General features: G+C 38.2%; 1 protein-coding gene across 1 annotated transcript in view; it reads right to left on the reverse strand.

Annotated features, from left to right (window-relative positions):
- LOC124788137 (mucin-5AC-like) overlaps positions 1–15,643 on the reverse strand; it is a 329,966-nt gene that overhangs the window by 10,719 nt on the left and 303,604 nt on the right. Inside the window, exons 13-14 of the mRNA XM_047255279.1 lie at positions 10,906–11,058; positions 9,807–10,223 (exon numbers count right to left, since the gene is read on the reverse strand). Coding sequence (XP_047111235.1) covers positions 9,807–10,223; positions 10,906–11,058 — 570 coding nt within the window. The remainder of the gene's footprint in view (positions 1–9,806; positions 10,224–10,905; positions 11,059–15,643) is intronic.

A 15,643-nucleotide genomic window follows, 5' to 3' on the forward strand; every position in this document is an offset into this window, starting at 1 on the left:
TCTTCAACATTCTTCTGTAGCACCACATTTCGAAAGCTTCTATTCTCTTCTTGTCCAAGCTATTTATTGTATATATGGTTCTCGGGCGAGACGTCGGATCTCATAGTGAAAACTCCACAATATTTCATCAGCACAATTGGCCGACATCTTCAGGTGTGACGAACACACTGCTAAGGCAGGACCAGGGCTCCCCATTTATGCCAGTTTTAGGCAGGAAGTGCGCATGCGTGGAGGCACCAAATTCGATGGCCAATAGCGACGATATCAACTGATAGCTGGAAGGACAGTAATGCCACCTACAGGATGAAGAACCAAATACTTCGGCGCACACGCAGAGGCTGCCGCCGCTGCTCTGCACTGCCATCTGCGACAGAGGTCGCTGGGGATGCCGATGGCAGCGCAGAGCAGCGGCGGCGGCAGCCTCCGCGTGTGCGCCGAAGTATTTGGTTCTTCATCCTGTAGGTGGCGTTACTGTCCTTCCAGCTATCAGTTGATATCGTCGCTATTGGCCATCGAATTTGGCACCTCCACGCATGCGCACTTCCTGCCTAAAACTGGCATAAATGGGGAGCCCTGGTCCTGCCTTAGCAGTGTGTTCATCGCACCTGAAGATGTCGGCCAGTTGCGCTGACGAAATATTGTGGACTTTTCACTATGAGATCCGACATCTCGCCCGAGAACCATATATACAACATGTCCATCGGGAAAGCCTTAAGCAACACAAACTATTTATTGTCCATGTTTCACTTCCATTCATGGCTACACTCCATACAAATACTTTCAGAAATGACTTCCTGACACTTAAATCTATACTCGATGTTAACAAATTTCTCTTCTTCAGAAACGCTTTCCTTGCCATTGCCAGTCTAGATTTTATATCCTCTCTACTTCGACCATCATCAGTTATTTTGCTCCCCAAATAGCAAAACTCCTTTACTACTTTAAGTGCCTCATTTCCTAATCTAATTCCCTCAGCATCACCCGACTATATTCGACTACATTCCATTATCCTCGTTTCGCTTTTGTTGATGTTCATCTTATATCCTCCTTTCAAGACACTGTCCATTCCGTTCAACTGCTCTTCCAAGTCCTTTGCTGTCTCTGACAGAATTACAATGTCATCGGCGAACCTCAAAGTTTTTATTTCTTCTCCATGGATTTTAATACCTACTCCGAATTTTTCTTTTGCTTCCTTTACTGCTTGCTCAATATACTGATTGTATAACATCGGGGAGAGGCTACAACCCTGTCTCACTCCCTTCCCAACCACTGCTTCCCTTTCATGTCCCTCGACTCATAACTGCCATCTGGTTTCTGTACAAATTGTAAATAGCCTTTCGCACCCTGTATTTTACCCCTGCCACCTTCAGAATTTGAAAGAGAGTATTCCAGTCAACATTGTCAAAAGCTTTCTCTAAGTCTACAAATGCTAGAAATGTAGGCTTGCCTTTCCTTAATCTTTCTTCTAAGATAAGTCTTAAGGTCAGTATTGCTTCTTAAAAGTGATGACTGAATTGTAGGGAAGAAAGGCTGCATCCCTTTCTTACATCATTTTTAATCCAAGTACTTCATTATTGGTCTTCCAGTCTTATTGCTCCTTCTTGGTTCTTAAACATATTGTATATTACCCATCATTTCCTACAGTTTACATATTTTTTCTGAGAATTTTGAACATCTTGTATCATTTTACATTACTGAATTCCTTTTCTATGGCAGAAAATCCTGTAAAGAGAGCCTTGATTTTTCTTAAGTCTTCCTTCCATTATCAAGCACAATGCCTGAATTGCCTCTCAAGTGCCTTTGTATCTCAAGCCAAACTGACTGTAACCTAACAAATCCTCAGTTTTCTTTTCCAAGCTTCTGCATATTATTTTTGAATGCATGTACTGTTAAGCTGATTGTCAAATAATACTCGCACTTTTATGCCCATGCTATCTTTGAAATGAAGTGTTGATATTTTTCTAAAAGCCTGATGGTATGTCTCCAGTCTCATAGATTCTACACACCAACTTGTAGAACCATTTTGTTGCCACTTTCCCCTAATGACTTTAGAAATGTCAAAGGACTTTTACCTACACCTTACACCTTTTTTGACTGCAAGTCTTCCAAAGCTCTGTTAAATGCTGACTCTACTATTGGATCACCTATGTCTTCCAAATCAATTCCCATTTCTTCTTCTGTCATCATCAGACAAGTCTTTTTGCTTGTAAAGGCCTTCAACGTATTCTTTCCAACAATGCACTCTTTGCTCTGCAAGTAACACTAGAATTGCACTAACACTCTTAATTCTGACATTTTTACTTTTAAATTCACTGAAAGTTGTTTTGACTTTTCTATATGCTGAATCTGTCCTTCTGATGAGCACTTATTTTTTGATGTGTTCACATTTTCTCTGCAACCACTTAGCTTTAGCTTCCCTGCACTTCCTATTTATTTCATTCCCAAGTGACTTGCATTGTTATATTCCAGTCTTTTCCTGTGTTTGTTTGTACAGTATTTCCTTCTTTTGTCATTCAATTGAAGTATCTACTCTGTTACCGAAGGTTTCTGTCTGGTTGTCTTCCTCGTATTTATATTTATAAGTCCATCTTTTATGATTGCACTTCTTGGAGATGTCCATTCCTCTTCACCAGAAATGCTTGATTTGGTATTCATTATTGTTTTATCTACAGCCTTACAGAACTCCAAATGCACATCCTACTTCCTCAGTAGTTCAGTATCCCATATCTTTCCACACTGATTCTTCCAGGCACTTCTCTGAAACTTCAGTCTTCTCCTCAACATCACATCATCTGCATGGAGATAGTTGTAAGATGATAACTGGAGTTTACACTGAATAAGGGTAGAGTTCAAAATTACACGTTTACAGCACTGGTCACTGAATTATCACAACTCATCACACTGCAACTCAGAGAAATAATTATTAATCACTACCACCTTTTTTTCATCTAATTTTGACCTAGTGACATATGATAGGTAGAAATGCCTTGATCTGAGGTAAATTTATTTATCTGTCCAAGAACCATTTTTGCACATTGTTTGTACATGTGATATAGAATGGTGATAATTCTAGTTAATTTACAATACAATAGTCATTTTGACTACATTATTGACATAATCAAATTCATAATAATGTAGGTCGGTGTACTACATTGCTTCTACATGTGATAATAGCAATTATAAAGTGTAATGACATGATAAGCACAACGCAAAACTATATTATGAACTGACATTTAGTAAAATTTGGTAAATGAGTTAGGCCTATACTTATTATGATGTTCCATAAATTCAAACATAGACTAGAAGCAGTGGTCAAGAAAGAATTGTTTTATCTTTATTTGAAATGCATTTAATGTTCGTATGCATTTTAGGTAAGAAGGTAAATGGTTATATAATATAGCTCCAGTATGGTACACTTCTCTTTTGCATGAGTTTGTATTTACTGTGTTCATGTATAGGTTCATCTTCTGCCTAATTTCGTATGTGTGTATATCACAGTTGTGTCTGAAGAATTTTTTTTCTTTTATGAGATGCTCCCTTCTGTGAAAATTAGTATTTCGTATACATACAAGCAGGACAGTGGCAATATGTTGAGAATTTTAAAAAGGGGTCAGCAGGAACCCTTGCATTTAGATTTTTTTATCACTCTGATAATCTTTTTCTGTATTTTAAATTTTTTGTAGAATTTATTCCATATATAAGTAGTGACTGTATACTACATTGGTACATTGTCAGCACTAATGAGCAGCTTGTATTCTGAGTGAGGATCATAACAGCATGTGCTAGTCAATTCAGTCTCTTACTTAAATTGTTTAGGTGCGCCTCTCACTTCAGATCTGCCTAAACATGAATATCTAGAAATTTTGTACGACTGACCTTCGACACATTTTTTCCTTCAATGGTGAAAACAGGGTTTGCAGGATGGAGGTTTCGTGTGGTGTGGAAGTTAACTGCTACATTTTTTTTTTCTTTTTTTTTCAGAATTTATGAGGAGCCTGTTAGTCCTGAACCAGTGTATTAAGGAATGCATAACTGATATTGCAGCCTCCTGCAGGTTTTCCTCATTCTGTGATTTAATTAGAATAGTAGTGTCATCTGCAAAGAGTACAATGGTTTCATCACGTATTTTATTAGCCAAGTTATTTATATACAGCAGAATTAGGACAGGTCCCAGAACTGACCCTTGTGGGACTCCATACTTGATTTTCTTCTTATCACCGTAAAAGCTAGAAATTTTTTTTGTGTTTCACTGTCTTTGTCTTTTATTTCTGTAATCTGCTGATGATTACTGAGGTACGACTGGAGCCACCTTTCAGACTGGCCTCTAATTCCATAATTACTTAATTTATGCAAGATAATGCCATGATCAATAACATCAAAGGCTTTACTTTGATCCAGAAATATCCCAGAAACATGTTGCTTATCATCTACTGCTTTTAATAGTTCATTTAAGAAGGCAATATTTGCTGTCTGAGTTGACTTGGCAGCTCTGAACCCATGTTGGGAGCCTCTCTTTATTTAAGAAAACTGTTAATTTTCTATGGAACATTTTTTCCATAATTTTGCTGAAGCCTGACAATACTGACTCTAGCCTATAATTAGCAATATCAATTTTTGCACCCTTCTTATGCAAAGGAGTTATTTTTGCAGTTTTTAGATTATTTGGAAATACACCACTCTCAAAAGATGAATTTACTATGTCTGTTAGTGGTTTCACAATAAATGTTGAGCTAACTTTGATAATACCATCTGGTATCTCATCGACACCCACTGAAAACTAATTAGGTAATTCTTTTAGGATTCTTGACAGTTCCTCAGGTGTTGCTGGATACATGAATAATGTGTTTTGGTGAGTTTTTTGATCTGAGTGACAGCTGGCTGTTTGTCAAGGTGTGTATTTATTAGCAGCTGTGCTATATTAGAGAAATAATTGTTGAAAGCACTAGCCACGTGTTTGGGGTCAGTTAGTTTATTTTTACTCATAATCAGCTCTATATTACTGTGATTAACTGGTCTGGTGCCCATGTCTTTCCTTATGATTTGCCAGGTTGCTTTAGTTTTATTCTTGAAATTACACAATATTTTGTCATTTTCTAGTTTTTTTTTATTTTTTTTAAATAACTCGTGTCAGTATTCTTTTGTATCTTTTGAAATGTGTAATAAAGTCAGGATTAGTGTTTTGCTTGGAGTATTCATTTAATCTCCTTTTATTTTGACATGATATCCTTATCGCTTTTGTAATCCACTTATTTGTTTTTTGAGTAGGTTTAAATGTAGTCATTTTCTTGGGAAAAGCCATTTCAAAAAAATATTTGAATATAGCCATAAACATATGATATTTCTCATTGTTATCATTAGTCACATATATCTTTCCAACTTTCACCCTTTAGGAGAGAACAAAAATATTCCACATTTTTGTGCTGAAATTCCTTCCAGTGTATTGTATTCTACTGGGAATTGAGTGTCCTAAAATATTCATTGCAAGAATTTGAGCATTGTGATTACTAAAACCCGTGTTTACAACTTCTATGTTACAGGCATATTTGCACGTATATATCAAGATATGATCAATAATAGATGCAGAGGTTGGTGTTTCCCAAGTTGGTTTAGTTTCCACTGCACTTATGTTGAATGATGGTAGTAGATTTATAATGTCATCTCTGACTCTATTGGATTTCGAGAAATCAATATTAAAGTCACCACATATAATTATATTTTTCTTGGGAGAGTGAATTTCTTCCAAGAGTCCCCCATGTGATTGTAAAACACTTTTTTGTCTCCATCTGGTGACCTGTATACACAAATAATAACTGTATTTTGCCTTTGTAGTTCAGGTATAGAGAGTTCTATATTTTTTTCCCATGATAGTTTTCGGTGTTTAGTTACACTACTGAATTCAATATTTTCTCTAACATATACACAGGTACCCCCATGACTGGATATTTTCCTACAAAATATGCTTGCAAGTTTGAGCTGAGGAATGTATGTTTGTTCTAACATATCTTGTTTGAGCCAGTGTTCTGTAAAGCATAGTACAGAAATATCATTTAGGTCATTTAACATTACTTCTATTTCATTTAGTTCATTCGAGAGTGATTGAACATTTTGAAGGAAGAATTCAAAATTAGGTACGGGGAGTAAATCATTTCCTGCTTGACCACTTACCTCACTATTTGAACTAGTATACCTAGTGGGAAAAAATCCTAATGTTTTCCAGGGATGGCATTCATGGTGTTTGACATATGGCTTGCTGGTTCACCATATGTGAGTTCCTGACTTTCTTCTGTTGAAATGTTCCCAATTTCCACTTTTTTTCGTCCTTTTTCACCCATCTGTCCATTAAACTGCCTTGTTACTGCATTTGATGACTTGAAATTTAACCTAGTAAGTGTGTTGCTGAGACTTACTTTGAGCTCATTTTTTTGTTATGTACTGGTCCATAACTGTCTGTTTTTTATGTGTGGTACTTTCACTTCAAGACTGGCACTTTTTATCTGACTGTCCATCTGCATACGCTTTTCCCCTGTACCGGTACTGGTTTTTCAGTTTCCTCCATGTGTATGAAAGAAGGAAGCCTATTACAAATGTGAATCTTTCCTTGTTTGTTTAAATGTAAGCCATGAGTTGTATAGTCATTTCTTTTCAGGCACGTGATGTCAAAATTCACAGACAATCTCTTGCTACATACGCCTGTGGCAGTGTTGATTTTTTTCAAACATAATGAGATATACAGATCTGATTTTTTTCATTTGTCTAAGCAGTATTGGATGAATTATTAAATTCATTCTGTCTGTGAGTTTAAGTTTGTATTCCAAAGAATATATCACATTCTTCCAAAATTCTTCCAGAGGTTTTTCAGTGTCATTTGTGCCACCAATAACAATTAATACATCACCTCACCTGAATATGTTTTTCATTCTACATGACCTATCTGAATTTAATTGTGACAGCACTACAAAAATAACAATAACTATAAAAAAATCTATATCAATGTGCATTTACAGGGCATATATGTGGACAAGGAAGAAAAAGTTCCTGGATTTTCTGTTTGAATTCAATAAAACTTTTCCCAGATGGAAAGACCCAAGTGCAAGTACATTTTACATTTTTTTCTGTGTTAGGTGACAATATACTTTCCCTCGGAACTGTAAAACTTACCAATCTGGCATTTTAGGAAATGAAAACCAGCAAAAAAATAACATGGTTTGCAAAGATTTTTTATGCATGACACCATGTACACTGTATATTTTCATACTACTGAAGTATAAATACAAATCCAAACAAACTAGCATTGTAGCTTTTACATTGAAATACAAATTGTGCTGCATGACGCACTTTTGTCCCATGACCTTGCCAGACAATGGCAGCGGATATTCAGACCATAGGACATGTGATGTAGTCATCCAATAACATCACTGTCAAGTAGCACAAACACACAAATTTGAAAAGAAAAAATTGACAAAATATTTTGCAGAAGAAAATCTACTGTTCTAAAATGAAAGCTGGGCCAAAAAACATGGGTAATTGACACACTTTTTAGTGTCGATTCAAGTGTAAATCAAAATTTTTTGTATTCAAATAAAAAAAAAACAATGAAGATAAGAAAAATTGGGGAGAGAAACACCTTAATGACAAATTTGTCCTGACTGAAAGCAAATTTCAGAGCAATAAGTATGGAAGTTGCACTTGACACATATGTTTTTGTTTTATGCTTAACACTTTGGAGACGAAGCATAAGTATACCACGGGCAGCAATTTTCTCGAAAACTGGACTCATCTTGTATGAGAGCAAGGTACAGACATCCTGCTACCTGTCACTTGATAGGTGCTGCCTTCTGCTGCCTATTTAGAGAATTACTTCAAAAGAAGCAGTAGCAAATGTTAGAGCTGTTTCCTCTTTCACATTATTCTTCCCAAAAGTTTATTAATGACTTTGACAGTTAATCATTAAACAGTTAGACTCATAGCACTCTGCAATAGAGACTCTTGTGTTCTATTACAGAGATAATATGGAGGACAGTATTTGGATCACAACCAAATTATGACACAAGAGTTAAGAATTCTACACACATCAAAAAAGTTTTGCATCACCCCAGTTCCCAGAACCCCTGAAGATAAGACATTGACTGTGGATATTGTATCACAGACACAGTCCCTTTGACTGTTCAGAGATGTCACTAAACCCGTCCAAAGATGAAAACAACCATGCATGAGCAGCACCTATTAGATGGAGGGGGTCCGCCAGCCGATGACTTCCAGTCATTACACCAAGAAGGAGGTACACAGCTCATGTTGTCTGTAGTTCAACCATGCCTAGACGGTCAATACTACAGTTCAATCATGTACACATTGTTACTTTGTGCCAGGAAGGGCTCTCAACAAGGTAAGTGTCCAAGCATCTCGGAGGGAATCAAACCGATGTTGTTTGGACATGGAGGAGATACAGAGAGACAGGAACAGTCGATGGCATGCCTTGCTCAGGCCGCCCAAGGGCTACTACTGCAGTGGATGACTGCTACTTACGGATTATGGCTCGGAGGAACCCTGACAGCAATGCCATCAAGAAACAGGATATCGTGCGCAACAGGCTGCATGATGAGCAACTTCACTCCCGACGTCCATGGCAAAGTACATCTTTGCCACCACAACACAATGCAGTGCGGTACAGATACACCCCACAACATGCCCAATGGATCGCTAAGGATTGGCATCACGTTCTCTTCACCAATGAGTGTCGCATATACCTTCAACCATACAATTGTCGGAGACGTGTTTGGGGGCAACCCGATCAGGCTGAATGCCTTAGACACACTGTCCAGCGAATGCAGCAATGTGGAGGTACCCTGCTGTTTTGGGGTGGCATTATATGGGGCCAATGTACGCCACTGGTGGTCGTGGAATGCGCCGTAATGGTTGTACAATATGTGAATACCATCCTCCGACCAATAGTGCAACCATATCAGCTGCATATTGGTGAGGCATTGGTTTTCATGGGTGACAATTCACGCCCCCATCGTGCACATCTTGTGAATGGCTTCCTTCAGGATAATGACATCGCTCGACTAGAGTGGCCAGCATGTTCTCCAGACATGAACCCTATCAAACATGCCTGGGATGGATTGAAAAGGGCTGTTCATGGACGACGGGACCCACCAACCACACTGAGGGATCTACACCGAATCACCGTTGAGGTGTGAGACAATTTGAACCAACAGTGGCTTGATGAACTTGTGGATAGTATGCCACAACGAATACAGGCATGCATCACTGTAAGCGGATGTGTTACTGGGTATTAGAAGTACCAGTGTGTACAGCAATCTGGACCACCACCTCCGAAGGTCTCGCTGTATGGTGATACAAAATGCAACATTTAACATTGTCAGTGAGCATCTGAACTGGAAAACTGTACTTAATGTTTCAGGATTTGCTCTTAGCCATTGAAGTCAATAAAAGTTGTATTTTCATTGCTACTAAACATACACACATTTTATTATTTATTAATGTGCACCTCAAAAACTTTTACTATATTCTGTGATCTGGAGATGTTTTTTTGTACATAAACATGACTTTATGAGGGACTGTGTGGAATTTGTGCCTCCTTGTAACTACTGAATGTATTTATGGGAAAACAATAAGGCTCCTTCATCAATAATTAAAAATCATAATTATTCACACCACTTTATCTGTAATCTAGAATATCTAGCAGATTACAACTGTACAAAAATTTCCTGATTTAAAATATAATTTTACCTGTTGAAGTGAAAATATCACTAACAAAACACAAGTAAAGATAATAATGTACGTACCGGTTGGGCAGAAGTTTGGATCTCATTTTGAATGTCGTCTGTTGTAGCTGCAATACTTCTGCGAAAACTTGAGGTAGTTCTTGTTTTGCTAGATGTAGATCTTGGTGTGTAGCTCCTGCTTGAAATAATGTTATCTTCTGTTGAAGCAGTGATCTGTTCATTTCTTGATGAATGGCTTTTATAAACTGCTGATCTTGATCTTGTAGGAAATGCTCTTCTGAATGATGGCCGAGGAGATGAATCCTGAGTATCAGTGCCACCTGGAGCAGTTACAATGTTTTCTGCCTCTGGCTTTGAAATGTGATGACTTCTGAAGTTTGACTTGCTACGAAATGCTGCTCTGGTGCTCTGTGTAGGGGAAGTAATAGGAGTGTCCAGCTGCAGAGTGTCAGGTGTTGGTGGAGAAGGAGTCTCAACCTATAATAGGAACCAAATATTAGCAAAGGAAAACAGTTGTAACAGGCTTATAAAGTGCTGTCGAGCAAGGTCATCAAAAACTGAGGAACAAACACAATATTTAAGAGAAACTGTCACAAACCCCTTCATAGGCATACCTCACCTTCAGTCTTTCATTTTTAATGATATCAACATTGGAAGAACTAGCTTTTGTATGTTGCAGTTGATTTATTTTTCTTGAATGTGGTAGTTACTGCATGCCAGATGCTTCAATATACTATCAAACAAATTTAATGTAAGTTACAAACATAATCATTCCTGTTTAATCACTTTTATCTTTAAGAAACAAGAAAAGATTGAATACAAAAATTACTGCAGAGAGGTAGTGGAAAGCTAAACGTTGACATTCCAATGAAAGAAGATTGTATCCATGACTGTGATTTTTGGGCACGATGAAAAAGCGAAGAGCATGCTGTCGTAATTAGGGCTGTTACTCAAGTGTCATCTAGCCATTCTGTTGGAGCTTTTCTATAATTTTCCCACATTAATTTCAAAAATATATCCAAGTGATTCCCAGAATATGACCTGGCTAGCTTTTTCCTTATCTTTTTTTTTTTTTTCCAAACCTGTACACATATTCCATCTCTTTTGACCTAAATGTCAATGAAAATTACAACTCTAATGAAAATAAATGAATATCTACCTTGTTTATCTCTTCAGTAGCAGTGTCTTTCTTGCTGTCAAGTGGTCTACTGCCTCGCAAGGAGTAGCCATTGGAAGATTTATGTGGGCTCCGTGATGAGGAACGGACTGTTGGCTTTGTCACTTCCCTCTCAGATGGTGGCGAGGGTGCCAACTGAAACAGAATATTAATGTACACTGGAAAGACATCTGAATGGAAACCCAGACAGTGATTTTTAGTAACTAAGTATGACATAATACCTTTGTAAACCAAAATGGACATCATGTGCTTTGAGCACACCAAAATGTAACTGAACCAGTAAGTTTGCAGCTATAAGTAATCTAATTTTACTTCATTTACTCATATTAGATGATCTACCACAGATATATGAAGTGTAAGTAAAAAATGATATAAAATAACAAAACTAATAACAAATATAAGAAACTGTTGCAAATTGTAAATTATTGTAAATGATTAAACACTAGATCAGATGTACTAGGAAAACTAATACAGTTAACAAACTTCACCCAGCAAATCATTCATCTTGAAACAATGGTCAGAATTTAATGTCTCATCAACAACATGATTATTGGAGGCAGAGGAAAGTGTCCATTGCTTGTTTCAAGGATCGTTCTGGTATCATCTGGAGTGATTTATTAAAACTAAATGTCTGTACAAAATTATGAACCAATGAAGAAATAACACAGCCAATTGTTTGAAAATATTACCATTACTATTTTTTATATACATTGACCTAGGTTTTTAGGGTGTCTTCATTAGAACGAAATTTTAACAACTGTAAAGTTACATTGTGAGGAGTCAATAGTCAAAGTTTCGAAGAGACATGCTCAAGACAAAAATTAAAAATTACAAATGTTCCAGCCTTTTTACATATACTTCACAATGAACAGCAGCAGACTGTTGCAGTGTGTATACTGCAAGTTATACGTACCAAAGGCTGGAACATTTTTCATTTTTCATTTCTGACTTGAGCATGTTTGCTCGAAACTTTGACTATTGCCCTCTCGCAATGCAACTTTACAGTTGTTAAAATTTCATTCTGACAAAGATGTCCTTAGAGGTGTTGAAATCTGGGTCAATGCATTAAAAAAATTATTTGCAAACCAGTTGGCTGGTATCTTAAGCAATAGCATACTTCATCTCTGAACAATATCTTCCCACTGCATTGTCTCAAGCAGCATGAACAATGGTGCACGTATATTGCCTATTCTTCTCCACAGTATTTTTGTACTAGCTTATCAAACTACTCAGAGACTGAAATATGCCATTGTCAAACACCTCCATAAGAAAGGTGATAGGAGAGGTGTCAATAACTACCATCACTCCTGACAACATTTTCCAAAATTTTTGAGAAGGTGTTATATTCTACAATAGTATCTCATCTGAGCAACAACAATATCCTCAGTAAATCACAGTTGGAATTTCAGAAAAGTTGTTCTACTGAGAATGCCATTCACCAAATTTTATAAGCATTAAAAAACAAAATAGTGCCAGTTGATGTTTCCTGTGAGCTATCTAATGCATTTGTGTGAATCACAATATTCTCCTAGGCACATTGAAGTTTTATGGGACTGATGGTATAGCCAGCCAGTCAATAATGTCATATCTAACCAAAATAATGCAGAAAGTTGTAATTAGTTCATTCAACCAATTTAGTCTGGGAACATAATTCTGACTGGAGTGAAGTCACGAATGGTGTTCTCCAAGGCTCACTCTTAGGTATACTACTGTTCCTCATATACGTAAATGGTCTTCTGCCTAATATGTAGCAAACAGAATTAGTTGTTTTTGCAGATAACACTAGTATTTTAATCAATCCAGGCATACAAACAGAAACAGAATAAATAGTAAGCAATGTTCTTAGAAGTATCAATGGCTGGTTTTCTATGAATGATGTCACCCTCAGTTTTTAAAAGACACAACACATTCATTTCTGCACATTTAGGGGTACAACACCAATGAAAAGTATAACACATGCTGAGCAAATAATGAATAGTTTGGAAACTTCAAAGATGCCAACCACTTCCTTCACCAACTCTCCAACAACATCCCCACCCCCAGGCCCTACTCGTCACTGTTGACTCCACCTCCAACAGCCCTCATGCCCAGGTCTTACTGCTATTGACGATACCTTTCCCAACATCCTTCAGACTCCAAACCCACTACCTCATTTCTCATACAACTTACTAACTTTATGCTAACCCACATCTATATAAACAAATCTGCAGCACAGCTATGGGCACCTGCATGGCATCCTCCTATGCCAACCTTTTTATAGGACATGTGGAAGTGACTATCCTGACCTACCAAAACCCTAGTTTGGTTCAGGTTCACTGATAATATCTTAATGATCTGGACTCAGGGCAAAGACACTGTATCTTCAATCCTTCACAACCTCAACACCTCTCCCACATGCTTCACATGGTCCTCTTCAACAGAGTGCCACCTTCCTAGATGTTGACCTCCTCCCCTCTGATGGCTCCATCTGGACCTCTGTCCACATTAAACCCACCAACCACCAACAGTACCTGCATTTTGACAGCTGTCACTCCTTTCACACCAAAAAATCCCTCCCATACAGTATGCCACCTGGGGACGGTGTATCTGCAGTGATAAAAATTCCTTTGCTCAGTATGCTGAGGGTCTCACCAAGGGCTTCACAGACAGGCACTATCCCCCAGAACTAGTCCACAAACGGATCTCCTGCGTCATTTCCCCTCACACCCCCAATTCTCCCACCACCATCAAAAACCAGCTACAAAGGAGTGTCCCCTTCATCACCCAGTACCATCCCACACTGGAATAACAAAACCACATCCTTTGCCAAGGCTCTGATTACCTATCACCATGTCCTGAAATGAGGGACATCCTAGCTGAGATGCTTACCAGACCCCATAAAGTGCTGTGCTGTCACCTACCCAATCTCCACAACATCCTAGTCCATCCTTATGCCATCCCCAATCCTAACCCCTTCCCACAAGGATCATATCCCTGTGGAAAACCCAGATGCAAAACCTGCCCAATCTACCCACCCAGGACTTCCTATTCCTGTCCTGTCACAAGTTTATCCTACCCCCATCAGGGTCCGGACCACCTCTGAAAGCAGACATGTCATGTATCAGCTCTGCTGCTATCATTGCACAGCTTTTTATGTTGGTGTGACTACCAACCAGCTGTCCACCAAGATGAATGGACACTGCCAAACTATGGCCAAGAGCAAAGTAAACTACCCTGTGGCACAACATGCAGCTGAACATAACATACTTGACTTCAATGGCTGCTTCACTACCTGAGCCATATGAGTCCTTCCCTCCACCACCAGCTTTTCTGAACTGCACAGATGGAAGTTATCCTTACAAAACATTATACACTCCTGCAATTATTCTGGCCTTAACCAATAGTAACTACTGTCCCCACACCTTCCACCCTACAGTTTCCACCCCCTCTGTCCATCATCCCCCCCCCCCCCAATTCTCATCTCTCAACATATCCATTTGCTGCCCTCTGACAATGCATCTGCCCGTCTTTCTCCGCTCCTCTCCTTTCACCTCCCTGCCCCACAATCTCCTTACACTGCACCTCTTGACATTCTAGTCCCTGCACACTCCACCAGGCAGTATTCGTCTCTCTCTCCCTGGCTGCTGACTGCTATCCCTTCCCCTCCCCTGCCCCCTCCAGATTGTTGCTTGTATCCCACGTGATAGTTGCATTCCAACCCGAGATGCTGGAGTTGGTGGTTATGTGTATATTAGGTGCACTTGCTTGTGTATGTGAATATTTACAGAGACAGTAATATTTTAAGATATGCTTAATTTTAATTGAAATTGGTGAATTTATCTGTGAGCTATGTAAAGTTTCCACTTACAGTACATCAGATTTTGCTATGATACGAATGTCAGATGGAAGCGACATGGATTTGTGAATGTGCATTATAGAGACGATCATGTTCAAATGTGATATATGTTTCTAGCAAATAATATAAAATCAAATCAAAGCTGCTGTAATACAATGCAATGAGTAAAAGAAAAATGTAACATTCACTAACATTCGTGGTCATGTCTCATATTGCAGTTGTGTTATTAAACAATAAGATACTAATTTATGTATTTTACCAATTAATAGTAAGGTGGGGTAAAGTGACCAGGATGGGAGAAGGGGCCATTGCATAGTTTTTGCCCTCAAAAACAGTGCTGCCTGCTGAGAAGAGGTCAGGCTAGGTCTAATATACACAGCCATTGATCTCAGCATGTTTGACAGATGAAGACTGACCTGTTATTTTTAACGGGTTTGCTTATAAATAACTTTCCTGCTACCGTTCATGGTTTTCTTTTATTTATATTTTAGATGACGTGCTTTGGGAAATGATTCCCATTTTCAAGTGCATTTTTCTCTGTACTACACCATTTTTATGTAATAATTTTGATGAGTAACGTTCTGCTCTGTTCTGTTAACCTTACTGCAATATACAAAAAACTGGCAATTTTTAGTTGGTTATTGATCTGTATGCATAGTTAGTGGTGATATTTGGAAGGACTTGTACTTACAGTTTTCTTACGGTTCTTTCTGCAGAGGCTCACACTTGTTAAACATCAGAAAACTATAAATACAAGTTCTACCAAATTTTGCCACTAATTACATACAGTACACAAATTGATAACCAACTAAAAATTGCACATTTTTATATACTGCAGTAAAGTCAACAGAACAATGCAGGACCTCACACATCAAAAACATTACT

The sequence above is a fragment of the Schistocerca piceifrons genome, chromosome 3 (genome assembly GCF_021461385.2).
Source record: "Schistocerca piceifrons isolate TAMUIC-IGC-003096 chromosome 3, iqSchPice1.1, whole genome shotgun sequence".
NCBI classification, from domain to species: Eukaryota; Metazoa; Arthropoda; class Insecta; order Orthoptera; family Acrididae; genus Schistocerca; species Schistocerca piceifrons.